This window comes from Spermophilus citellus (assembly GCF_964194105.1).
Source record: "Spermophilus citellus genome assembly, chromosome: 9".
NCBI lineage: Eukaryota > Metazoa > Chordata > Mammalia > Rodentia > Sciuridae > Spermophilus > Spermophilus citellus.
In genome coordinates, this window is record NC_138191.1 from 136,810,849 (window position 1) to 136,837,434 (window position 26,586).

Consider the following 26,586-nt stretch of genomic DNA (forward strand, 5'->3'; position numbering starts at 1 on the left):
GGGGGTCGGTGCCACCAGTGCACCCAGGCTGCCAGGCTGATCTCTACTAGGGCTGTTCTGCTGGGCCGTGCCTGAGAGCCCACCGACTCCGGGCCACGGCAAGGTGCCTAGGGAGCTGGAGGAAGGGCACCCACAACCGTCCTGCTGGCAGGTGGTCCCCCACGCGTGGTCTGCGCATCAGCCTGTACCCGGGCCACAAAGCCCTGCGCCTGGCCCCCGCCTCACCCACGCCTGGCCAGCCTCCGAGATAGCGAGCTTCTCCTGCCAACGCGGGCACTCACCCACCCGACACTGGGATTTCTGATGCTGACCATGGCCTGGCACTCCCACTGAGAGCAGTGGGCGGCCCAGCACCAGGGGTGGAGAGCAGGGGCCATTTCACCGTTCATAGGACGGCGTGGCTCCTGACGCCCTGAACACACGCCTTTCCGTCTGCACGCGGGAGGGTCACCTGCCCCCGAGCATTCTCTGGAGTCTCTTTTGCCCCGTGTCGCCCTCCAAGTGACTCCAGGAGTTTCTCCCCTCCACAGCTCCCGTCCCTGCAGGGCAAGCTTTGGTTCCAACCCAGGACGTTTTCAACCCTCCCTCCTCAGCTGTCCTCCACTGGGCCTAGCAGAGTGGGCCAGGAGGGGCGGACCCCCTGTGGGAAGAGGAGGGAAAGACCCTGGCCAGTTCCCGGGGAGGCCTCCTCCTGTTGAAGAATCCATTTACTACAAAGAAAAGCTCCGCGGCATGCGCGACACCGCCCGCTCACACAGGGGGCCTCTCCATTGGTGAAGGCAGGTGCCAGGTCAGGGGCCCCACCTCCCCTCCCGAGCCCTGTGAGCTGCATCTGGCCTAGATCACAGCCGTGACTGTCCCCAGGCGTGCCTTGGTGCCATCCCTCCCACTGGCCCCCGGCCCGGACCTGCTCGGTGGAGCTCACTCTCCTGGAGGCTCCTGCCCTATCCCTGCAGCGGCAACCTCGCTGCCCACTGGAAGGCCCTGCCCACGCCATCCTGTCCTGGGGGCTGTGCACACTGCTGACTGCCCTCCTGACCTGTGAGCCCGCTCTCATGGCCCTGGCCTCTCCCAAGCTGCCGCTCCTGGACAACCTCCTGCATGGACACACAGCTCCAAGGTGTGCACCTTCTGTCACCCATTCTGCACCCATGGGGCCACCCTGTCTGGGTACCCAGGGACATGAGCCAGGCCTGGGCCAGGTGAGGGACCCAGGAGGCATGGGCTGACAGGGACCCCTTCTCCTGGAGCATCTGTCCCCAGGGAGGGAACCAGGCAGCAAGCAGGTCCTCAAGTACCCACGAGGCGACACCATAGGGTCCCAAGCGCCCTGCAGACAGAGGGGTGTGACAGGGAGCCCAGACAGGCCCTCTGCATGGCCTGGCCAGAGACAGCCATTGCAGCAGGGGCCTGCGGGCAGGAGTGGGCCAGCCGCGAACAGCCACGGTGTCAGGCACGCCACACAGCGGCCCCTGCCTCTGGAACGTTCCCTTCCTGTTCTTGGCATCTCCAGCCCGGCCTGGTCCTCTGCCAGGGAACAGGAAGGAGCGTGGCAGGTGGGGTCAGGATCTCTGTCCTCCTCCGCCCTTCCCCTGTGGGCACTTCACTTCCTGGACACGGTCCATCTCTGCCACCTCTCCCCTGGGCCGGCTGCACTCCCTGTTCGTGGGGGGCAAAGGCATGTAGGGGTCCTCCCGAGCTCACCCTGGGCCTCTGCAGAGCTCTTCGCTGCACACTCCTTCTCCTCCCCAGCAGGGCACAAGCCCCTGCGGCAACGTCCCACCCCTCCTGGCCAGGGGACAGCAGCCCTTAGTGGCATTTCTGTCCATGGCTTTTATTTTTTCTGAGTGGAGCCGACACGTTGTGTTGGTTTTTCCTGCTTCTGGCACCTTGAAGAAGGCACATGACACACCCCTTGGTATCGGGACCAAATCCCACACGCCACGTGCCACCGGGCCTGGGTGTGCACGCAGAACACCGTTGGAGGCACGTTGGGGCCCTGAGGTCCTCTCTCCCCCTCGGGCCCACCCCCACCAGTGGTCTCTGGGCTGGACTCCCCAGAGGGCAGCGCTCTTCTGCCCTGTTCTCACGCGGCATGGACACCGACGTGGCGGAGTCCCTAACGTGGCACTGGTGTGAACGTGGGCATCTGGGCCCCAAGGGGACAGAGCCAGGGTCAGCGTCTCCCCAGCAGCTGGGCCGGAAGCAAGTGCAGTGACGCAGCCCAGCGGCTTCGCAGCCGCGGCCGCCCCTGGGCTTCTTTGCCAAAGTTTGGATTCTACTGATTTGTCGTAAATAAACTCAATTTTCACTCCCTTCACACAAATTATCTTTTTTTGGAACTGGTTTAAAAAAAAAAAAAGCAGCCAGCAAATGCACAGGAGAGGAGGAGCAGCAGGAGCGTGACCAGCGCCAGCCGGAGGGGGACGAGGCGGCCGCTGACCTGCGGCGCCCAGAGTGCACCAGGCTGGGCGGCTCCCTGACACAGAGGGTCCAGCGGCCAGCAGGAGGGGGAGGCGCAGACCGGCCACAGGAGACCTGGGCAGGCTCTGCACCGAGGCACAAAGCTGGCCCGCGCAGGGCTTCCTCCCTCAGTGTCTGAGCCCTGAGGACACGTGGCCCCTCGGCCATGGCTCTGCCACGGGCAAATGTGCCTGTTGATGGCGGAGGACCCCCAGGGTCTCCTGGCCGGCTCGTCTGTCTACACGGCCTTCCGGGCACTTTGGCTGGGGCTACCCCACCATCAACTGTGTGGTGGGGAATTTGGCTTCACCCAGCAGAGTGGCCTCTTGGCCCCTGGTAGGCTGGCCCTCAAGGGACATTCAACCCTTGAGGACTGGAGTCCAAAGTCCGCCATGTGACCATCAACCCACTCATATGTCGGAGCCCGGTGTCTACTCTGGACACACAGGCTCCTGGGAGCCCCTGGCTGGCTGTGGTCTGGGCGTTGCCCCCCAGTGGTGCCAGGAAAGCAGTGAGTCCCACCACACAGGAGGTGCACGGGAAGAGCCCAGCCTCCTGGGCTCCACTCTGCACCCTCCCTGCGATGAGCTGCACCCCTGAAGGGATGGCCCTCGGCGCCCCTGGGTGAGCTCCGCAGATCTGGCAGGGAGCTGTTGAGCCTGGGTGCCCTGGGGCTCCGCTGGTGTCGAGGTGGGTCTGGCCCTGGGGCGGCTTCCTCTCCTTCCCACGGGCCTCTCCCATCGCAGCCGGGTGCAGGGGAGGGGCCAGGCTGTGCTCCAGGTTGCAGCCCACCCTCGAGCCCTGACGGCCAGGCTGCCCCCGGGCCCAGGCACAGTGTGTTCACGGCTCCAGGAAGAGGCTGGGGCCAGGGCCCAAGACGACTTCTCCATGGCCACACGCTCCGTGACTCACGTGGAATCTGTGTTTGAAAACGCTGAATGTCAAAAAGGAAGCGCAGCAGCAGCAGCAGCGAGACAGAAATAGGCGCGCGCAGATGAAAGCAGGCCCTCGTTCTCATGGAACTTTCTGCCAGAGCTCCCTAAACACACGGCGGAGGCAGAGCAGGGCGAGGCCTGCTTACGGTGCCCTGTCCTCCCTCCAGGGGAGAAGGGGCGCAGGACCCTGGGGGCAGCTGCCCGCCATGTGGGCCTCGGGCCTCCGGAACCCAGTGTCCGGTGCATCATCCAACGGTTTCTGGTCCGGCTGGTAGTTCCAGGATGGCGTGGCCTCTGCATGGGTCTACGGTTCTGCTACATCAGTCACAAACCGGGGCCGCACCTCTGGGAAGCCAGCGGCACCCCAGTCACAGCCCCATTCCCTGAACTGACTTTGGAGAGAGCCTGCGTCTGCCATGGATCAGGGGGTGTCTGTGAGTGGCTGCCGCGGTGCTCCCTGGGACTTCAGGCAGGTGGTCTGCTCCTGAGGTCCCAGGCTGAGAGGTCCCCAGTCCATCTTGAAGCAAATATGAGGTCCTGGTGCCCACCTCACGTGAGCAAAGCTTGTGCCAGGGCGAGGTCCTCCAGGGGTGCCGTGCGCCCAGCCTGGCACATGGAGTGTGTCTGGGCCTGTCACTGGTGTGTGTGGGCCCCCAGGCTCCAGGCTCCAGGCTCCAGGCTCCAGGGGAACGGTGGCTCCTCTCTGGGCAGGGGTGCCGGGTGCTCTTTCATGTTGCATGACTTGCCTCCATCACGTCGGTGGCAAGAAAGCCCAACTGGGCTGGGCCTGGGTGACCCGGCCGCTCCCTCCACCTGCCCGAGCAGGAGTGCCCTGGACAATCCCATAAAGACCGCATGCTGGGGAGGTCCCTGGAGGCTTCCATTCAACGCCAGAATTTCAACAGGATCCACCAGCAGCTCTGGAGTCCTAAGAGCATCAGGGTGCGGCTGACAGGAGCCCAGGGACAGGGCTTGGGGTCCGCAGGACGCTGCCAAATGGGGAGGAGCAGTGCCTGCTAGAGCACTGGCTGTAGAAGATCTGTTCTTATCAGGCCCCTGAGCACGGGTGGAAGATTCGAACGCAGGTCCCAGTGAGACCATAATGGAAGAAAAGGCAGACTCTCACCAGCTTCCCCAAGAAACACCGTGTTCCTGTTAATTACGTTTCCTGGTTACCCAGGGATTCGATTCCGCTCCATCTCTGGGTTTACAAAGCAGGAAAAAGAATGGGCTAATATCTTTTAGATTAGGAGCAGGGCTAACGAGGTTTCCATGTCATCGTGCCCACATCCTTTGATGAATGGGGACGTGACGGGGACACAGAATTGGGAGGAGCCTGGGGAAGAACTGAAGGACCTGGCTTGTCCACCAGCCTCCTCCTGGGAGCACCACACTCGCCTCCCCTCACCCGGTGGGAAGGTTGAGATCCTGATGTGCTAGGTGGGCACAGACGAAGGACGCCGGTGGGCATGCACACAGTGCCCACAGCGGCACGATGTCCTCCCCGCTCAGCTGCCATTCCTATCTTAGGATCACTGTCCTGATGTCAGTGTGGTCACCATCACTCACCCGGGGCTCAGGTTCTAGACACGACAAGCAGGGGCACCTGCTCAACCCACCTGAGCTGCACAGGGAGTGGACGGGGCAGACCCTGAGACCAGCCTGTGCTCCGGACAGCATCGCCCGGTGCAGGAGTAAGGGGTAGGACCTGGGGACACCCTACGAAGGCGTTTTCTACAAACTCAAATCCCCAAGAGCAACTTAGTTGTCTGTTATTTCCTTTTCCTCTCTCCTTGCAGGAAGGGGAGGGTGAAACATTCCAGAACCTTCTGGAACACCCCAAAAAGCTGCGCCCTGCTTATCTGGGTTGGCTCCTGTGTCTGGGTGTTTTCCTCAGCTCATCCTCTGGTGGGGCCTCGCAGTAGGGAGCTGTAGATGGCGGAGGCTGTGGACCTCCACCTTGTGGCTGCTCAGTGATGGAGCTGAGCGGCGGGGGGCAGGGAGGCAAGGGGAGCCCCCCACGGATGGGGCCCACCCTCTGAGCCAGGAGATGCTGCTCCTGAATAAGCAGGCCGTCCCCACCAGGGAGGCTGGCATCCGGAACGTGTTGAGCTGCGGGTCCTGCTCCGTGGGTTAGGCCGTGTCGGGCTCAAAGGATAAACGACAGCTTAGGTACTTTTCAATAGACTGCACAGCTCAGCTCCGCTCCGAGGTCCCGGAAGAGGGGAAAGTGAATGTCCCCAGAATAAGATTCATCCCAGGGGCAGCTGCTCTAATCCACTCCCCAAAGGGCTCAATATCCCTCTTTAGAGCAGAGCTTAGGAGAGGGCGGCTCCCTCACCCGAGCCTCCTCCCTGGGGATGTGAAGGAATGACAGGAGCAACTGCTTTGTGCCCAGGGCACCCACATGAGGCCACTGGGGCCCGTCCGTCCTCTGTGATGGTGCTCAGGGGCTCTGTCACCAAGCAGTGACCATGTACCAGAGAACCACCACCACCCCCAGCCCAGTGTGGGGGTGAGTGAAGACCTCATCCCTCGGTGGGGGGGGGGGGCACCCGAGGCTCACAGAGACCCTGGGAATATCCCAAGACTGCACAAGTGCTCCGGAGCCCCCGCCAGGCAGCAGCCAGAAAAGCATGTCTGAGAAGTGCTGGCCCTTGGTACCCCCGGGACTGAGAGAAGACCAGATCACCGCCGTGCACAGGCATTCAGGGCAGCCCAGCTCACGGTGGCCAAGGGACAGCAGTGTGCGACACATCCACACATAGCATAGCTGTCACCGGGGAGGAACCATGTACTGATTTCTGCCACAGTGTGAGGCTCAGGAGCACCATGCCAAGGAAACACAGCACGGTCCAAAAGGCCACATGAAGATGCCATAAATACCCAGTGTCCAAAGTGGGCCGTCCACAGAGTCGGAAAGCAGGTGAGCAACTACCAGGGATGAAAGTGGACTCCACCAGGGTACAGAGCTTCTTTGGGGGTAATGAAATCATTTGGGAAATAGAGTGGTCATGGCTGGGAATGAATTAAATGCCACCTCAGTATACTCTTTAAAATAGTTAACCTGATGTCAGGTGAACTTCACCTCAATTTAAAAAATCAACAAAAAGGAAATGCTGAGTCTGAGTCCCTCCTGTTGGCTGAGCCTGAGTCTCCCTCCTGTTGGCTGAGCCTGAATCTTCCTCTGGTTGGCTGAGCCTGAGTCCCTTCTGAGAAGTCTACCCTGTGGAATTCTGCCTGCTGTGACACAGCAGGAACTCTGGAATTCCCACATAAAAGGAGGTCTTAGAAGAGTGGAAGGGCTGTGGGATAATGGAGGGACAGAGTCATGAAGCAATCCCTTTGTCTCAGAGCTTCAGGGACTTCAGACTCTCTCTGAAGTAAGTGAGGACTGTTGAAGGCAGCAGGGCCAGCAGGCCTGCCCAGTGCAGGCCGTGTGCCTCGGACATGCGGGGCATGCATGGAGAACCCACTGGCCCTCGCCTCCTTCTCCCAGGAAGGAGGCTGGACGGTGGCTGGGGAAGAGTTAGGGGCACGTTCTGTTGGTGTCCAGGTGCTGCCCTGCTGACTTCCGTGACCTCAGGACCACGGCAGAAGCCCCTCTGCCTCAGTTTACCATATGGGACAGAAAGCCAAGGCTACTTCCTGACCTTCACCTCGGCTGTGAGGTTTTAACTGAAGGATGTGAGCTGCTTGGCAGCTGAGGAGGAGGAGGGCAGCCCTGCAGTGGGTGGTGACATCCCAGGTCACGGACACCGAGCAGGCAGACACACGGACACACACTTGCCACACACCCACCCTGCACATGGCCCTCACACCACTTCCCCTGGTGATGGAGGGCCCCAGCCTCACTGACACACAGGTTTGGCCCCCACAGGGGCTACGGAACCCACCACCCTCTTGACATTGGGGGAGGAGCCAAGTGTCCTGTGTCTTCTCTTGATGGAACATACATAGGTACTGACCAGGGCTGCTGGCCCCACCTGGCACCCCAGGCTCCTCCCCAGGCTCAGCAGCATGGCTTAGGAGGAGGAAAGCAGTGGGCGGGGGGGGGGGGGCTGCCTCTGGGTGACCAGGTCCCCGGGAAGCCACTGGGTGGGGTTGGTGAAAGCTTAACCACTGGAGCTTTGAGGGTGGGAGGACAGCAGGGGGCCCAGGGAAGGAAGGGCCCGGCCCATCAGCAGCTTCCACACGGGGGCCTCAGATACCACTCCATCCCGGGGTCCGGGGCCATGGCCCCCTGGTACTGGTCCCTGTCACAGCCCCCAGGTTGCCTTTCCTGCCTCGCCCCCGGCACTCAGCCTCTGGACCCCAGGCTCTGCCTCCCTGCTTCTCCAGGCCTGCTCAGTCCACCCCTGCACCTTCCCTGCCAGGGCCGTCTTTCTTTCCCCCTGGACACACTCAGGCCCAGAGCCACCCCTCCTCACCCCAACCCCCGTAGCAGTCTCCAGGACCCAGGCCAGGGCCCAGGACCTCTCCAGCTGCCTCCATTCCACTGCCCCATGCACCCAGTGCCCCACGCTCCCGGGCACCTGCCTCCTCCTGGGGGTGGGCGGGGCATCCTGGGCAAGGTGTGCTAGTGCCTGCTCCCACACTCACAGCAAGTGTGCAAAGGTGCACTGAAGCCACCCTGCCCGCTGCCTGGGTGTCCCTCCCTTCCTCTTGGGCCACCTGGCTTCCCTCCACCCATCCCCTGAACCTTGGGCCCAGAGTCTCTCCCTCCAGGAAGTCCTCAGTGCTCCAGGGCGCTCCTCCCAGCTCCTGCGAGTCCATCTGCACCTCCCCGCCCACTCCCCTGGGGACTCCGGAGACACCAGGAGATGGGTCCTCCTCCTGCCCAGCATAGTGCGGGGCTCAGCCGGACTCACCTGCATCTGCCGGGTGTGCGTGCCAGGCCCACAGCCAGCTCCTCCCTGGACAAAGCTTGCCTGCGCGGCCTGCCTGGCTCTTGTCGGGGACAGCAGGCCCTGAGAGCCCCCTGGGTGGCTGGTGCCACAGAACCACAGCCCTGCCCTCTAGGTGAGACCCCCCCAGGGACACATGATGGGGGTGGGGGGCGGAACAGGTCGGGTTTGCGGGAGTAGCCTGCTTCTGTGGAAAGAATCAAACTGCTGCCAAGTGCTGGGCGGGGGGAAGGAGCTGCAGCCTGGAACTCCCGGGGGCCCTCTGGGTGGTGCTGGGCAGGGACCAGCCCATTTCCAGGGCTCCAGCAACAGCCCGGGGCCCTGGAAGCCTGTGGGGGCCATGCCACAGCACCGGGGGACTAATGGGGCCAGTCCACCAACATTTTCTGGGATTTTGAAATGCAGTGTCATAAAAATAAACATGCTTACTCTTGTCTTGCATAATTGGCTCCCTAAAGAATCCTGGCTGTCCTCGCAGGAAGCTCGGCTCTTGTCAGCATCTGGGTAGAGTCCTGAATCTTCGCTGTGAAGACGAGGGGTGGGGCCTGGCTGAGCACTGCCCACCCCCGGGGTCCGTCCCCCTCCTGATGACAGCTCCTTCCCACGGGGGAATGTAGGCCTCGGCCTCTCCAGAGGTGAAGGCAGGTCTCAAAGACTGGCCTGGTGATCTCTTGCTAAGACCCTGCCTAGGAGTGGACTCTTAAAAACAAATACCCGCCCCCCAAAACCAGAGCTGCACACCTAGAGGCCTTCCCCTCGCCCGGACGGCTCCTTGTGACAACTCGCAGTGGAACTTGTGCTCCTCCTCAGGGTGGGCGGTCTGGGAGGGTGGCTACGGGACACTGACGTCCAAGGTGAGCCCAACGGCTCTGATGCTCCCGAGGAAGCAACTTGGCACCTAGTGAATGTCACCACGGTCAGGCCCAGGAAACGGAAGCAAGGGTGGGCTGGGCCCGCCCCACACACACCTGCTCTCCCCAGAGCCATTCCTGGCCTGCTGGGTGGCACTGCAGACCCACAGCTGGCAGGTGGGCACCGGTGGAGGACCCCCAACAAAGGTGGGGAGAGCTGAAGGGACGTCCCCACATGGCTGGCCTCAAGCAAGAGCAGCCCACGCATCCCAGGCCAGGCCCGATGGACACCGCCCTGACCACCAGCACAGGCTTCTGCTGTCCAAGGCATCCCACCACTGCTGTCCCTCCACCAGGCTCAGGCCTTCACCTCCGTGTCCTGGACTCTCTGTGTAGCTGGGCTCAGCCTGGGGGACATCATGTTCCTCAAATACATTCAAACCCAGTGGGTCACCTTCTGGCACAGGAAGCTCAGGATGTCCCAGTTGGGAGGATGATGCTGGAGCCCACTGCCTGGGGCTGAGTCCTGGCTCTGCTGTTTGCCTGCTCTGTGACCTGGGACAAGTCCCTCAACGTCTCTGTGCCTCCCTGGGGGGAGGGGGAGATAACCAAAGCACCTGTGTCACAGCAGTGTTGCAGGGGTGAGCTGGGATGTGCAGAGGACATAGAAGGGTGATGGCCTGCAGGGTCGCCCCCCCACATGCACACTTGCCCCTGCGCCCGGCCCTCCTGCACAGGAAACCATCTCCCACCTGTGCCCAGCCTGGACAGGACCACGGTCTACAGCATGTCTCCCTCTCCAAGCCCCAAGACCTCAGGGTCCTTCTCAACCTGGGGCTGCCCAGCAGTCCACAAGGGGCAGCAGGTTTAAGATGTCCTCTAGCCCCAGGCCTAGAGTCCCTGTCCACACCCACTGACAATCCACAGCCAGGACCCTAGGGCAGCTGGACCCTGACTCACATCCACTCATGAGGGACCAGCCCAGGAAGGACACCAGGAGCCCACCACCACCCCAAAGCCTGAAAGCCAACGTAGCCAGAGCCGGGGCCTTGTCCTCCCCTCCCAAGATGCTCCTTATCCGCTTCCGCTTCCTCGTCTAAGAAAACAGGCTCCACCTATCGTCCGCCACTGGAACCCACTGGGCATGCGGGTGAGGGAGCCTCCCGACCTGCTGCAGGACAGGGCAGCGAGACCCGAGCTCTGAACCAGCCTGTGACCCACCATTGCCTCTTCCCCAGACACATGCCCAGAGCCCTCAAAGAGGACTCCATGGGACAGAGTCCACAGTGGCTTCCTCCAAGGACATCCAGCCTGGGTCCCAGGGCCCCACACCCGTGTGGGGGGAGAAGGTCTGGTGTGTGTCCTTTAAGAGTGGCCACAAGAAGCCCTTCTTCCCATGAGTCCCAGTGTCCCCACCGCAGCGTCTCTGTACCAAGGCAGAATGGAAAGTTTTGCCCTTGTCTTTGTGTCACCGGGACGCTGCACCGTGGAGCTCACACTTGTCACCCAGTAATGTTTACTGAATGAGAAATGAGACCGGGGCCTCGGCCGGTGCCCGCACGGGGAAGGGGCGGATCTGGCACAGAGGCGCGACCCGGCATCCGGAGCGCTGTGGCCGCAGCGTCCACCGCGTCCACCCCAGGGCGGGGAGCGCGCAGGCAGCAGGAGAACCCACCTGGTTCCCGGCAGCGCCCGCACCAGACCCGAAGGGGACTCAACCGCAACGTCCACCAGCGCCTGGAGGGACACACCGCAGTGTCCACAGTGTCCACAGTGGAGCCTGCCCCAGGCAGGGAGGAGTGACATCACGCGCCCCAGGGACCCCAGGCCGCGGAGGAGGAGGCCGGGGGAAGGACCGCAGGTGCCCTCTCCACCCGCGACGGGACGGGCGGTGCAGACAGGCAGGTGAGCGGCTCGAGGCCGGGAGGAACGGAGGGGAGCGAGCGGGGGAGAGGCCAGGCCAGGGCTGCGGATGCGCCACAGGGACAGCGCCCGGCACTGGGCACACTCACCCGCGGCCGGCGCGGTTCCCCGGGAGGCCCCCCTTGCAGCCCGCGCCCCGCAGCCGACCACTCCCCAACTTGCCGTGGAGCGTCAGGAGCGTTTTCCCGAGCCCTCGTGGATTCGGCGACATATTTATTTTTAATTATTAAGTAGACTGAGCAGGAGGATCTGTGTCACGGAAATGTCTTCATCTCCCCTCGGCATTTCGTTAACTCTCCGCCATGAAATCAGCTCTCATCTGGAGAAGCCTCTGACTGACACCTGGGGGCAGGGAGCCTGGCCGGTGGGCTGGGCGCCTGGGCCAGACCCAGGTGCTGACTCGGCTCCAGAGCAGCAGCTGTTGCTTTTATCTTTTATTATTTTTTTAAACCTTGTTTTCTTTTTCCCAAAAGGACAATGTGTAACTTAATAAACAGTTTATATAAAACAGAAATAGAAATGGATTTTATCTAAAACATGAGCGTCACAGGGGATGGAAGAAAGCGCATCAATGGAGTTGGGAGTCCCGAAATCTGGATTCAAATCCCATCCCTCCCCCCAGTAGCTGTGTGACCTGGGGCGAATTACTCTACCTCTCTGAGCTTCAGTTTCATGCTGTGTAGAACGAGAGCGACAATTTGAGCCTCACAAGGATCACGTGCATGGACGGCGACCACTTAGGTGGGGTGGGCAGCTCAGTGCGTTTTGATCACCTGCCACAAAGCCTTGGTTATGGAAAGTCCTGGAAACCTCGCTGGTTTGGGCACCTCCAAGCTGGGTGGGAAGACAGGAGGAGGAGTGATAGGTACCCCTGGTAAGAGCTAGAGGCCCACGGCTGGATGGGTGGTGCCACGGGGCTCTGCCCCTTGCTCACAGGGCCCCGCCCCAGTTCTTATCCTTCAGACCCCAGTGAAGTGAGGAGGGCAGAGCCGGGAACCAGCGCATGCCTCTGACAAACCCGCAGCCCCCGCTTCACTGAACCAGAAAGAAGAGGCCACGGTCCCTGCCTTTGGCTCCGGATCCTCCAGCCTGGTCTTGAAGCACCCTGCGCGCCAGCGTGGAAAGTGGGACTGACCCCGAGCAGCCTGCTCTATTTTCGGAGCTGACCTGATTTACGTAAGGATCTGGACAGCTCCTCTTATCCCGTAATTATGCACCGGGTCATTTATTACTGTCACTGATGATGGATCTCCTAACAGCAGCAACGTGCACACGCTGCACCCTGTCCCCAGAGCTGTGCAGACGCCGCCCCGCCTCCTGCGAAGGCTTTGCAGTGCGCTGGCTGCCTGGGAAGCCGTGCCCACTCCCACATCACCGCTGACCGAGTTCCCCAAGAGGGAAGCACCACGCACCTGTACACGCCCAGCTCCCCGCCAGACAGCAGAGAAGCCTGCAACCACTCTTGCCTCGTCTGCCAACTGTCGACTCGGGGACCCGCACACGAGCACTCAGCCATCCCTGCACCCCTGACCCCGGCTCCCCTAGTGAGAACATCTTGCAAAAACACAGTGAATGATACAATCAGGTCATTGACAGGCAGGCGGTAAAGGTGACATTTCCACGGCCACAAAAGTCCCTCCTGTTACCCCATCTTTGTATCCCTAGAAACAACTGTTCTATTCTCATTCCTAGGACTTTGCCACTCCAGTGCTGTGGGAGCACCACGCCGTCTGCCCCCTTTGGGAATGGCTTCTTTCTCACTGGGCATGGTCCCTGGAGGTCCGTGCAGTGACCCTCGTTCTTACCATGGAGCACTCGTGGGGCAGGGCACCAGGGGAGCTGCTGCAGACTCTGTTGCCCTTCTGGGCAGCTGGAGCAGCTTCTTTCCCCACCAGCACCCTAAGCACCATCTAGTTCCTCTGTTCCCTGCTGGAACTTGGTGGTCAGGCGGGTTTTGCTCCTGCCCTCCAATTCCTTTCACTAGTGGCCAGGGGAGCCCAGCATCTTCCCACCACTCTTTGCAATCTGAGTGCCTCCTCTGTGGAACATCCTTCTGATTCTCTCCTCCCATGAAGAGCCCTTCATACATCCCTGATGCTACTCTGCATCAGATCTGCAGTTCAAAAATATCTCCTGCTCCGTGCGTTGTCTTCTCAACTGAGGAATCTTCCATAAGGTGCATTTCATTCTGAGGAGGTCCAATTTATCAATTATTTCATCAATGGATGTTGTTTTGGGTGTCAAGTCTAAAAACTCTTTTCCTGAAGAATTCTTCCTGTTTTCTGAAAGTTTATGGCTATATATTTTGCACTGGATTCTAGGATCCGTTCTGAGTTAATTTCTGAAAAAAAAGCATGGGACTCGAGGTGCATTTGATTTTCTTTTTGGTGACGGATGTCTGGTAGCTCCGGTGCCCTTTGTTGAAAAGGACACCTCTTCCCCACTGATCTGGCAAATTTTGTTGAGCACACTTGCAGGGTCCCCTTCTGCCTGCTCTGGTTCACAGATCTGTGCTCCTTCACTGCTGAATGCCGTCCCACCTCCTGCTGCTCCACAAGTCTCACAATCCGCTGTTCTTGTCCCTTTGCCTCTACCTATGAGTTTTAGAATAATCTTTCTTATATGTATGAAGTTCTTGCTGAGATTTTGCTGTAAGAATGGCATTAAATTCTCCTGCAGTTAGACAAGTAACATCCTGGGTGTGACGCATCCTCCAATCCATGAACATGGTATGTCTTTCCATCTACTTACAACCTTAGATTTCTTTTATCAACTTTGTGTCATTTTCAGCATAAAAAAAAAAACTCAGGGTAGCTTTTGTTGGTTTCTTGCTACAACCAAGCATTTCATCTGGGCAGCTATAAATGACGTTTGTTACAGGCTGCATCTGGCATGTCTGCCAAAGGCCCCCAGGTTGGCACTGTCGGGAGGAGGTGGAGCCTTTAGACGGTGGGCCTGCTGGGAGGAAGTGCGGTTCCTGGGGGCATGGCCTTGAAGGGGACCCAGGAACTCTGCCTCTCCTTGCTCTGTGGCTTCCCAGCTGCCGTGCCGGGAGCATCTCCTCTGCCACACCATCTGCCGTGGTGCACGGTGCTTCCCAGGCCCCAGCAGCACTGGGAATAATGTCCTCCGTTCAGGCTGATTCGTCCCAGGTTTTTGCTACAATAAAGGAAAGCTGGATCTTTGGTGTTAGTTTCTGATCTTCCTGCTTGTTGACAGAAACACAACTGATCTTGTACAATTAGCTTGTGCTCCGTGACCTGTGGAACCACTGGCCAGGGTTTTGCTGAGACATGGTACAATCCTTCCATTGCCCAGGTGGACAGCTGCATTTTTCTGCTGGCCCTTGTCCCTCAGTGTTCCTGTATCACACTGGTTAGGAAGTCGTCCTGGTCTCCTGGTAAATGAGCCGTTTCTCACGATGAAGAACGGAGTGTGAGCAACAGGTCTGACAGGTGTCCCCCGTGGGGTTGAGGAAGCGCCCGTTCCTACTGCACTGAGGGGTGCCGTTGCGAGCACAGGTCGGCCGTGGTCAGTGCCTTCTCTGGGCCAACCGATGTGGCTCCCTAACTCTCTCTGTAGATTTTTGACATGGCAGACAGCACTGACTGATTTCCCAGCATCAAACCATCCTTGTATTCATGGAATGAACCCCACTTGGCCACAGCATGGACTTCTCTTGACATATCTCTGAGTTCTATGTACTAATATTTTATTAAAAACTCTCTGCCTGTTTTCACAAACAATATTGCTGTGCTGCTCTGTGGTTTGATGTTTCTTGTGCTTTGGTTGGGCTTTGATTTCAAAGTGATGCCAGTTTCATCAAATGAGTTGAAGGCATTAATGTTTAATGGCATCTCCTGGTGCCAGGCTCTACCCATGGGGATTTTCCCCTCCTTCAGTCTAAACATCTTCCAAAACCAGTCCTTCCAGGAAACAGCGTGAATGCACCCCACAGCCCCTGCATACCATGGCTCCTCAGCCAGCACAGAGCCCTTTGGAGACCCTGCTACTGGAGCAGCTGGTACCTGAAGCCTTCCTGGGCCTTCAGGATGACAGACAGCAGGATCCATGTGTCATTCAGAGAAGGTCTTCACATCAGCTCTTGCTGTCAGAAGCGGCTTGGTTTGATGCTGTCACAGGATCCATAAGTTCAAATCCCAGGGTCTCAGTGGGAATCTGCCCTGCTTAACCCAGTTGGTGCATTCAAAATAATTTAAATCAGATCAATATGGAAGCTATCTCAGACCTTAGAGAGCTTATGTTTAAATCAGACACAGCTCCAAATGGGGGATTTTTCCTTCAATACAAATTACTGGTACCTAAGGAAGGATGACCACGGGGTGACATGGTCACCACAGCAAAGGCCCTGGGAACCCATGCTCACTCAGCCCACCTTTTAAACGCCACCTCCTGGGGGCTGTGTCTGGCGCAAGCTACCCATCTGGGGGCCTCGCCCCAGTGGGCAATACCAAGTCACCATGACAGCCCACTGTCCTACCCAGCCCTGGCCAGCCTTGCGGGACCAGGTGCCCCTCTGGTCCTAACCACGCCTCCTGCCACGATTCTTGGTTCAGATTCACAGAAGGAGCACTGCAAGTTTGCAACGCAACCCTGTGAGGGCCGGAAGATTTGAAGAACTGGTTGTTCACTTGGCAACAGGGTCCCTGATCACGTCTGCGCCATAACCTAGGACCCCAGTTCCTCACACGACGTGTTCATCTGCACACCTCCCCCACACACACACACACACGGGCACACTCACACGTACACAAATGTGCACGACCAAGTTCCTGGCGCAGGCTCTCAGGAGCTGACATTCAAACCAGGCCTCTGTACCCCTTTGCCATGTCCCCTCCTCCTGGAGGCCCAACACGGGAGTCTCTGGGCCTCTGTGACGTGCTGGTGCACAACATGGGAGTCTCTGGGCCTCTGTGACGTGCTGGGTGCAGGGGACAGGACCAAGCTGAGCCTGTGCAGATGAAGCTCAAGGGGCCCTGGGACGTCTGACCCCCTGGGGCATCCACTCAGGAACTGCGTGGTCAGGCCCAGTGCTGCCTGGGATGTCCAGGGGAGCACAGTGCCCTCTGAGAAGCCACTCTCCTTTGGCAGCCAGCCCAGCCTCTGACCCACCTTCGCACCTGCTGGTCTCACCGTCAGTCACCTGACCCCTCCCCCTGACTTCAGGAAGCCTATTGCACTGAGCAGTCTTCCACCCCCCACCCCAGGATCCTGTGGCTATGCTCGCTACACACTGGTGTGAGAGGTGCCCAGAGGGTGCAAATGCTCAGCTGGCACAGCTCTCTGGGCCACAGGCCACAAAGATAGCAGCCACAGCTCCCCTTGCTGTGCTGCTCTGGTGCAGGCACACCCTGGATAGCACGGGCGCTCACAGACACCCCAGCGGATAAGGAAGGAAGCTGCCCTGGTGGCCTCCAGCGCCCACGCTGGACAGGGACAGTGCTGAAGGCAGACACTCGGGGGTGTCTCAAGAAATCACTGGTCCTAAAGACACCGCTTCTGGGTTTCCCTCGGAAATGTCTAAACTGACCCGACAGTCACCAGTCCCGCGTGGCAATCCGGAAACGCAGATGTCTTCTAAGAATAAGTCACACACCTGATCCCAAGGCAGCAAGGGACAGTGTACCCTCAAGCCCATTAACACCGTTTCTCCTGGGTTCACATCGAAATGACAACAGTTGGGTTGGATTGGGTTAAATTAAATACATTTCCAATCTTTTCCATCTATTTTCTAATGCAGCTCCTGAGAGTTTGGAAGCACCGACGTGGCGGCTTGTGTTTCTGTCTGCAGGGAGTGCTGGTCTCTCCCCGAGGAGGAAGACTGTTCCCTCCCTGAGGGCAGAGACCGGCTGACCCGTGGGTCTGCTGTGCGTCTGCTGAGGACGGTGGGTGCCCCCACCCGAGCACCGAGGAAGAACGCAGGGGAGGATGAGGCTGAGAGCAGAGGCCAGTCCCCAGGACGGAGGACACGGAGAGCAGCCGCTTATCTTCTGAGGCTCCTGCGGGGCCCGGGAGGGGGCAGTTCAGAGTAAGACCCCGAGCAGGTCAGACACACACACCCAGCGCTCCCTGCCCAGGATGGAGGCCGAGGCCTCTCTCTCAGAGGCACCTGGCCTGCCTCCATCCCCCTTCCCCAGTGGAGCGACTGCTCGTCCCCACCAGGGCTGCAGGCAGGGTCTTCAGCCCCATCTGCCACGGCCAGCAGCAGCTCTTCTCCCTCACCCACAACCAGGCCTGCACCGCCCCCCGTTCCCACCCCCGGCACCCCCTCCCTCCAGGCAGCTGAAGTCTGACACTGTCACTCCTACTGAAGTGATAATGACGGCAGAGCTGATGGTATGGTTTCTCCTGAGCACCTCTGTACTCTAATCGTGACAAAATCCTCGAGCCCGAGGAGCCGTCGCTGTGGGTAGGATTGAGAGCACCAGGGAGCCAGGCTGAAGAGCGAGCCTCTATCTGGGGCAGGAGAGCACCCCAGCCTGAGGCTGCGAGCGCGTTCCTGGATCTCCGTGCACAGCCGGGCACAACCCGTGACTCGATGAAACAGGGGCACTGTGCCACGGCGACACACTTTCCGTCCACAGACACCCCAGCGTCTCCTAGTGCCAGACCCTCCACGGCACTGCCCACAGGGACGCTCAGCCAGGACCCTGCGCTCTGCTCCAGGGCAGAACAGGAGCCTTGCACGGAGGTCCTGCGCGTTCCCAACCAACACAGCCCCTGCTCCTCACAGCCAGGTTCACGTTCCTGCTGCTGCTGCTGCTGCTGTGGTGGTGGCCCCTTCGAGCTGCCCCAGAGGTCACAGGCCAGCAGAGTCAGGGAGCAGCGTGACTTCCCTAGGACAATAGGCAGCAGAGCCCGGGGAGTCACATGGCTCAGGGAACTGCCCACAGGGCTGGCAAAGACGGGAAGGCAGACAGGTGGGGTCCCGGCCTGGCCGGCCCTCCTGGGCCTGTACCAGGGAAAAGCACCATGAACAGTTGAAGTCCAGTGAGCAGACCACACCAGCGCAGTCTAGGGTGAGCTCAGAAGGCGCAGGCCACAGGATGTGAAGCACAGGAGAATTCAGCTTTGAGCCACCAAACTTTTGGGGGATGGATAAAGAAACAAAGTTGGTCTGGAGATGCAGCTCGTAGTAGAGAGCTGGCTGCAAACGTGCAAGGCCCCAGATTCCATCCCCAGGCCACAGGGGAAAAAAGAAAACAGAAGGTGCGGCCTTTTCCAGAGCTCCCGCCCTGGACGCAGACGGCCCTGACTCCTCTCTCTGGGCCTTCCGTCCAGCTGTAGGAACTCCTAGGTCCTCTGCAGACACATGACTTGGGCCACACTGTCCTCCCCTGGGGCTCCTCTGGTTTTACTGTAAATATTTACCAACTTTAAGATCCCGGGGACCAATGGTAGGATCCTGGTCCTGTCATCTGTCATTGGAGGAGCTCCTGGCCAGCAGGTGGGGGAAGGGTGGCACAGCACTCAGGCCACTTCTCTGCGCCTGCCTGTCCCAGTTAACTCGGGCCATCCACAATCCGGCAGGTGCCAAGCTCCCCAGCAGCAGGACAGGCCCCGTCTTTGCCTGAGTCCTGGAGGGGCTTTGGGGATCTGGCACTGAGGCAGCACCCACCACCCCGGGTTGGTTATGGTGGGGTTCAGATCGTGGCCCTGACGAGGGGTAGCAGCTGCCCTCCTCCACCTGGGTCTTGCCTCAGCCCCGACAGGGATGGAATCCAGAGGGCCCAGGGCACCCTGAAGGCCTGACTCTGCCATGGGCACACTCCGGCCCGACTTGCTGCTGGAAGCAGATTAACTGAGAGTTAATCTGAGTTATGTAACCACCGTTCCCCACTCGGTGGCCTCATGAGTCACCAGCCCCTTTGAATTCCTGGAAGGGGTCTCCGAGGAACAAAGAGCAGGGTCAGGTGCACCCTGTTTGTCTGCTCTGGCCCCAGCGAGCCCCTGCTCCCGCCTACCCCTCCTGTCTGACTGGCACTGGGCAGGAGCAGCCCTCTCAAGCCAGACTTCAAACGTGGAAATCTAGATCAAGGATATATTTGGCTTTCCAAGCTAATCTTTACATCAATTTGGTCTCTACTGACTTGTAACCCTTTGAAGAAAACCTGGCAGCTCCGTATTTAAAGCAGATGACTCCAACGCCACCCCCGGGAGGAGCCCTGGCACCCCGGGCTCCGTGCAGACTGCAGTTGAGCTCTGTGCCCACCCACCTCATGGGGACCCAGGGAGCAGCCTTCTTCAGCACCCTCCAGGTGTCCGGTGGGCTCCCACCCAGTCTCAGGGACACAGGGCGCAGGGGGCACAGAGCCACATCTTCCACATGCCTCGTTTGTGTCAGAGACAGAGGCTGGGACCAGGGTGATGTGTCTGGGGTGGGACACGGCCATCCCCAGAGCCACCCCTGCCAGAAGGCTGAGGCACACAGAGCTGATCCCTCTCCAGGGACCCACAGACAGACGCCCCAGGGAGGCGCATAGCTGTCTCAGCTCAGCTCCTGTGCTGCCTGGCCTGCTTCGCTCTCCAATGCACAGAGGCAAAGGAAGAGGTGATTAAAATAAACAGATAACACAGACGGCTGGGAGGGGTCCACCCAACAAGGGCCCAGCTTAAGGGGGACAGACTCATGTTGCTCAAGATTTGAGCCGCCTCCTAAACTTGTGATTTATTCGAGCATTATTGTCCCTGATGGGTACCACAGAGGCTGACACTATACAGATTCCAGTTGCAATCAATTTAGTAGCAGCAGCTGGAAGTCGGCACCAGCCAGGATTCACCGTGAGAGCGGCGCTGTGGACAGAGCGTTGGACTCCATCCGTCGGGCTGTTCAGCTCCAGCTGCTGGGGGACTTTAGTCAGGGACAGTGTGAGCCAGCTCCGCAGGTCCCTGCGGGAGGCCCGGGCACATGACAGCATGCACACTGAGGACTTGAGGAACCGAATGATATGGTTAGACATGCCCGGGGCCCAGAGAGAAGGGGCAGTGGAGCCTCGGGGGTGAGAAGAGATGAGTAACCCCGAGGCACACAGCCTGGGAGTGAGCACGGGCAAGGGGTCGCAGTCCTGAGCAGGCTGGGATGGACGTGGGAAGCTCCACTTGCGACCAGGCAGCCAAACTCAGAACTCGGGGCAGCCTGCTGAGTAAGCACACCCTCCGGGCTCCTGCTCCAGGGTCTCCTTCAAGGGCTGCCCTTCCCTGGGCTGGGAAGTAGCTTTGCATTTGGATGCAATTAGCACCACCACCACCAAAAAAAAAAAAAAAAAAAAAAACAGAAAAGTAGATCGATTAGACTCCATCTGCTTCTCTCTCCTAAAAAGTCAAGGCTCCAAGTACAGCTCAGCTCCAACACAAAAGGAAATAACCAAGCCCAGACTTCGCCTTGGAGCTGAGAAGCCCCTCCCCCAGGTTAAAGGAGACTCTTCCTGGCAGAGCTTGCACTGTCTTCTGTGGCCTCCACGGGAGGTTCAGCCTCTACCTGTCCGAACCAGCCTCCAAGCTCGGTAGCAAGATGCCCAGTGCTCACCTGGGGAGCCAGGTAGCAAACTTGCAAGCAGAGGCCCGGGGCTTTCTGGAAAGGAAAAGTGCACCTCCAAATCGTGAGCAAGAAACCCCTTGTTCCCAGCCCCTGTGCCTCCAGAGTGATGTGCAGCCACCAGACCCCCCTGGCTCAGGCCTCTCACCCTAGCCAGGAGTCGGCACTAGCAAATATGACCGAGAGCTCTGCCATCAAGATCGCGGAGAGGTGACAGCTCATCCGTAGAGGCACATTTACAGAATATCTCCCGTGCTAACATCGATGGGGAAAAAACAAAAGGTCATACTTCAAAATCACCAACAGAACTATTTCTGAAAGCAAAATCTCAGGAAGCTCTTAGGTGGGGATGCTGTAAAGGAATTGTTTTAGAGAATTTTGAATCAAAAGAGAGGTTTCTGTGCATAATATTTGTTCTCCTCTTCCCTTATCAAAATGTATTCATCTTTCAATCTAGTAACTTAGCAATAAAAAAAAAAAAAAAGCCTGAGCCTGTTCAAGTAAGTTGCCATCAGCAACCTAGTGGCAGGAGGCAGCTCCGGAAGCATTCAGGAGCTAAAGGCGACTGCCGGGCAGGGTGGAGAACTGTTTGGTCATTCACCAGGCCCATGGGGTCTGGTGGAGACCCGGGACAATCCAGAGCTGAAGCGCATACTGCAGGCTGGCAGGGCACCTGGATCCGGGTCATCTGGGCAAAGCTGTCCTTGCTCCCTTTTGCCGACACCCCAAGCCCAAACCTTATCTAGCCCAAGCACACCAATCAGTTGATCCAGGCCCAGCAACAACCAACACCCCACAGGATCAGCTTCATGATTAACCTCTTAAATCCCACAGCCACAATCAAGTCCCGTGGACAGGCAAAGGGATGCCAATGAGAACATTTGACAATTTTCATGAGATGTGTTAAACAGCATTTACCCCTCCGTGCCAAATCGACTCATAAATCAAGGGTAGCTAGAAAACCCTTGGCAGGCTAGTCCCCTTTCCATCCTCCCTCCCTTTGCCCCACTCCCCCCAGCTTCACGCCAGGTGGGGGCGGCGGAGGCAGCCTGTTCTAGCAACTGCTGACCCCCTTCAGCCCCATCGCAGGAGCGCAGTGCATCCCAGTGGACAAACTCGAGAACAGCAAGCAGGTTTTCTCCGCCTCCACCTTAAGTCCTCTTGGCTCTGGGCTCCAGCCCCGACCCCAAAGCACCAGCTCTGCAGGAGACCCTGGCTGGAGCGAGAGGGGTAGAAGGTAGCTCTAAAGGGGACAAGTGCGTTCTGGTTGGCCCTGGGGCCCCCAAAGCAGGGGCCGATGGAGTCAGAGTACCCGGGTGGGTGGGCAAAGTTTGCTGAGAAGGGTCCTTCTGAAAGCTCCCGCCACAGTGTCTGGGCTAGAACCCTGTTTGAGCCGGCCCTGGAGTCAGGGACACAGACCAGCACCCTGGCTCACCCACGCGGAGTGTGTGCATGTGAGTGGTTCGGAAGGCTGCCTGCTGTTGCTCCCCCAGAGCCCGGGCTCTCCAGTCTCAGTTGCCCGCCAGCTGTGCGCGACAGTCTGCCCGGAGGTCACCCAAACACAGCTGGGTCGTCAGCTGGGATCCTAGGAGGCTCGGGTTCAGTCCCGGGCCCAGAGGAAGAGAGAGAAGGGCGGGTGGAGCGGCTGGTTCAGCTTTCCTCCGACTCCGCCTGCAGCGCTCTCCCCGGGAGCCAGAAGCGCTGGCTTTCCCTAGAAGCCCCGATTCCTGCGCCCGCCGCCGCGCCCAGCAGCCCATGCCTCGCCCTGGGCTCCGGAGAGGAGGCGCGCTGGGGCGGCCGGCCAGGACACTGCGCTGCTGGCGCCGGCAACTGCGGGCGCGCCCGGCCAGCTCCGCTGCCCAGGTTGTTGGGGCGAACGCCGCTGCCCCGACCCCGGGACACAAGGGACCTAGGAAAACCGGCCGCTCCCTGCGGGGCCGCGGGGCTCTGGTCTCCAAGCGGCCGCCCTACCGCCCCAGTGCGCCCAGCTGGCCGCTTTCGGGAAGCGCGGGGGGGGGGGGGGGTCTCGTTATTTGCAACATTGAGGAAAGCGCCGCTTCAGCCCAGCCCGTCACCCACGCACCCACACGCACCGTGTTGTCAGCCGGGTCGCTCACCTGAGTCCTAAAAGCTGTTGAATCCACATGGTCACGTTTCGGGGAGCAGAGCCTCAGACCTTGCTCGCCCCGGCCATCTGCGCGGCGCCCGCGCCCGCTCGCTTCAGTCGCGGTCCCGTGGCGCCGGTCTCCGGCTCTCGGTCCGCCGCCGCCCGCCGCCCGCCGCCCGCCGCCCGCCGGCCGCGGGGCGCACAGCGAGTCAGAGCGCGGCCGCGCGGGGCTCCATGCCGGCCGGCGCGCCGCCGCCGTGGGGGCGCATGGCTCAAGCGGGCCGGCCCGCGGGGACGCACATCCTCTGGCCGGAGCGCGGGGCTGTGGCCCCCTCCAGGGGCGACACAGCGAAGGTGGCGGCGAGGCGGGGCGCGTTCCGGTGCTGTAGCTGCGAAGCGAGAGTCTGAAAAGGCGCGGCTTCGCCCTCCCGGGCGGCGGGGAAGAGGCCGGCGGCCCCGCCGCGAGCGGTACGAGTCTCGCGGTGCGCGGCTTTGCCTTCAGCCGGAGCCCGGCGCCGAAGAGTCGGCGTTGCCCGCTGATTTGGACGACTGTCACTCCGGCGGACGCGAGTCCGCTCACTCGCCTCAGGGTCGGGGGCTCGGACCAGGGCTCCGCCGCCGACCGGCGCTGCTCAAGTTGCCCGGGAGCTCCGTCTGAGCGCTCGCTCTGCAGACGGCCGCGGCCCGGAGGCTGGCAAGAGGCGGGCAAGGGAGACGCGCGGAGCGAGGGCGCCGTGGAGCGCGGGGCGTGGGGACGCGCGGCGGCGGCGCCGCGCGGAGGAGGCGCGCGGGGATCCCGGGGCCCCGCCGCCCGCGCCCACCGCGCCCTCCGCAGAGCCGCCTGCGCCGCTCGGCCGCCTCCCTCGCTCGTCTGCCTCTCCGCGCGCTCGCCCCCGCCTCCTCGAGCCGGTCCCAACTCCGCCCGCCCGGCCGGCTCACGTCACCCGCCTTCCCCGCCCCTCGAACGGGAGCCCGAGCCCCTGGCCGGCCCGGCTCTAGTTCACCACCACGCCTTGCTGTAGCGCTGCTCGCCGCGGGGGTCTGTGCCCAACCTGGGCGACTCTGCCGGGGGCCTGGGTCTCCCCTATTCCCATCCCCGGCCTTGTCCCGGTCCCCACCTTGGAAAGGCTCGAGAGAGGCCGCAGGCTCCGATTGGACCGCCTGGCGCCGCCGGATGGTGTTGCCACGGTAACCGGATGGCATGCGAAGCAGTTAGAGGTTCCGACCCGGTTACGAGTACGCCCAGTGGACTCAGAGCGCTGATTTGGGGAGGGGGCGTCCTCGAGGGAGGACTAACGGGCGCGTGAAGCGGGGGCTGTGCGAAAAGTTTCCTCCCGCGGGGGCTGACCGAGCAAGCGCTGCGCAGAAGGCTGCCAGAGGAGGCTGGGTTGGGTCCTGCTAGCGATTCGTTCTAGGGCTGCATGTGCCACGGACTCGCTGAGTTCCTGGTTGGAGCTTTACTGTTTCTGACCCGATTATCCAACATTCCCTGGGCAGCCCTCCTGGCTCTCCAGCAGCTGCTGCCTGGCCAGGCCCCAACTCTGGAGCCACCAAGAGTTCCAGGGAACCTGGGCCTCCTTGACTCTCCACCAGTTCCTTCCCCACCCCAGGGCTTCCTCCGTGTCTACCCCAGGGAGCTGTATTCGCAAGAGTGTGAGTAGAGGCTGACAGCTTCTGAGGGTCCCTTCTGTCAGAGATAACCGACCATGGAAGGCCGGATCTGCCAGCTCCTTGAACTGTTTGGACAGAGCCCTACTTCCAACTCTCCATGTTGCTGGGGGAAATACAAAATCAGGAGCCTCAGAAATCAAGGCTGAGCACCGTCATATGCAGTAGAGGAGAAGCCAGACCAGGACCATAAGGAGAGTCTAGCTAGGGCCTCACCCTGCGCTCCCGCACCCAGGAGGGATCGGTCAGCATAGCCTGCTTTGCAGGTGAGGCCTCCCTGGGAGGGGCAGCCGGTGGGCCAGGCAGGGCCAAGCAGAGCCAGGCAAGCTGGGCTGGGACTTGCCATATCCCAGGAGGCCTCTCACCCAGAGGCTTCCAGCCTGCATCCAGCCAGAAGGAGGGACCCACCTGCTGCCCTACCAAGATTTCAAGGAAGTGGCGGGTGACATTGAAGCATGCTGGGAGGAGCCTGGACATGGGTAGACCAGGTGCACATTTACTGACTGGAGTCCTGGGTCCATTATTTAACCTCCCAGACCCTCAGTCTCCTCATCTGTAAGATGGTTTCCTATTTCCTTCGACATAGGGATTTTTGCAAGGACTGAAGGAGTTGACCTCCCACACAGTGTGACTGTTGTGGTCTGTGTGCCAGTCACCCCAGACAGACAGCGGTGAGTCAGCACTTTGTGTGCCCAGATCTCCTGGGTCTTCTTCCCCCAGAACCCTCATCTGAAGGGATTCTATTAAGCAGCCAGGGAGACAAGGAGGTCCTGCCAAGAACAAGCTGGACCCAGGGGCACCAGCAGAGGCTCGGTGCCCGCACTGCTGCCACCTAGCGGTGGCAGAAGCCGGGTGCTGCACTGACAGGCCTTTCCTGCAGCTGGAATATGGTCCTGGAAGAGCGGGACTTGACAGTCTGGGGCCAGCTGGGCTGGGGGAGGGCAGGCTTGACTGGGTCTGTGCTGGGGACCCCGTCCACAGCCTCATGGAAGCTGCTAGCCTGTTTCAGAACATTTTAAGTGCACAGATTACAACACACAAGATCATAGACACTGACATCAAAATGCATTATCAAAAGATCAGCCTAGCGGGCGGGGTGCAGCTCAGGGGTGGTGTGTGCACAGCATGCGAGAGAGGCCCTGGGTTCCATCCCCAGCAGGGCCCAGGAAGATTAAGGGCACACACTTGCGGAGGGCAGTGAGCTTTCCTCTTTATTAATGCATTAAATAAGCAATTGGCAGATCCCAAAATACCACAGTTTTGATGCCAAGATGAGTGGAGATACCTGCAGGTCCTGTAGTATCGTGTGGAGATGGCCGTGGTTGCTAGGTCAGACTGTCACGAGTACTGTCCCGCCACTGTCATCTGTCACTCACACTTAGGGAAGGACATGATCGAGTTCACTGAGGTTAGCAAAAATAAAGATGCTGTTTTCCCCCAAACAAGCTTAAACAGGACCCTTGAATTCCACGCACATGTCCTGGGGGTCCCTGGAATAAGAAGATAACAGATGAAGTGTTTTTCTGGGACCAACAACAGGGACAAGTGGCGGCAGGAGTCACCAGGGGATGGCAGCGAGGAACGACCGCACCATGGCTGGCAGCTCCTCCACTGCTGGGCAGGTGGGGAGGACTGGCTGGACCTTCCCGAGGTGGCTCTCGGCCAGCTGTCCTCGAGGCAGTGCCCACCGACTCTCTCGTGTGTTTATATTTTCTCTCTCGATGACAACATGGCCATTTGTTTTACATATTGTGAAACGAAAAACACAACCTGGGGAGATGCGTCCCCCATGCACACACGCACACGCATGCTCCCTCTCGACGCACATGCACACCACACGCCTTCACATGCACGCATGCACACTTGATCACACCCACCTGCTTCCACGTGCACAAAGGCCAGGTGCTCAGAGGACCCAGCGTGCCGGGCAGCCTGCAGCTCCGCTGGCCCGTCTGGCTGGCCATGCCCACCTGGGAGACATCACGCCAGGCCTACCGTCTACCGTGGCAGGGTGGGCTGGTCGCCTCATCTCTGGCCTTCCTATTTTCTCCACAAAGGAGCTGGCCGGCCCCGCGGGAGGCCCTCCCCGAGGCTCTCCGAGGCCATTTACCTAATGGCCTTCACAGACTCGACTATTTTTAAAACCCATCCAAAGCCAAATTGAGCTGCCATTGTT

General features: G+C 60.0%; 1 protein-coding gene across 2 annotated transcripts in view; it reads right to left on the minus strand.

Moving 5' to 3' along the window:
- The window catches only part of AJAP1 (adherens junctions associated protein 1), a 103,123-nt gene extending 79,452 nt beyond the window's left edge, over positions 1-23,671 (minus strand). The window contains exon 1 of one of the 2 annotated variants that reach the window (XM_081309024.1): positions 22,729-23,671. Coding sequence is in view for 1 of the 2 variants with exons in the window: in XM_081309023.1 (XP_081165149.1) it covers positions 22,753-22,781 (29 nt within the window). In the remaining variant the exon portion in view is untranslated. The remainder of the gene's footprint in view (positions 1-22,728) is intronic. The other variant, XM_081309023.1, reaches the window with a different exon arrangement.
- Positions 23,672-26,586: the final 2,915 nt, after the last annotated feature.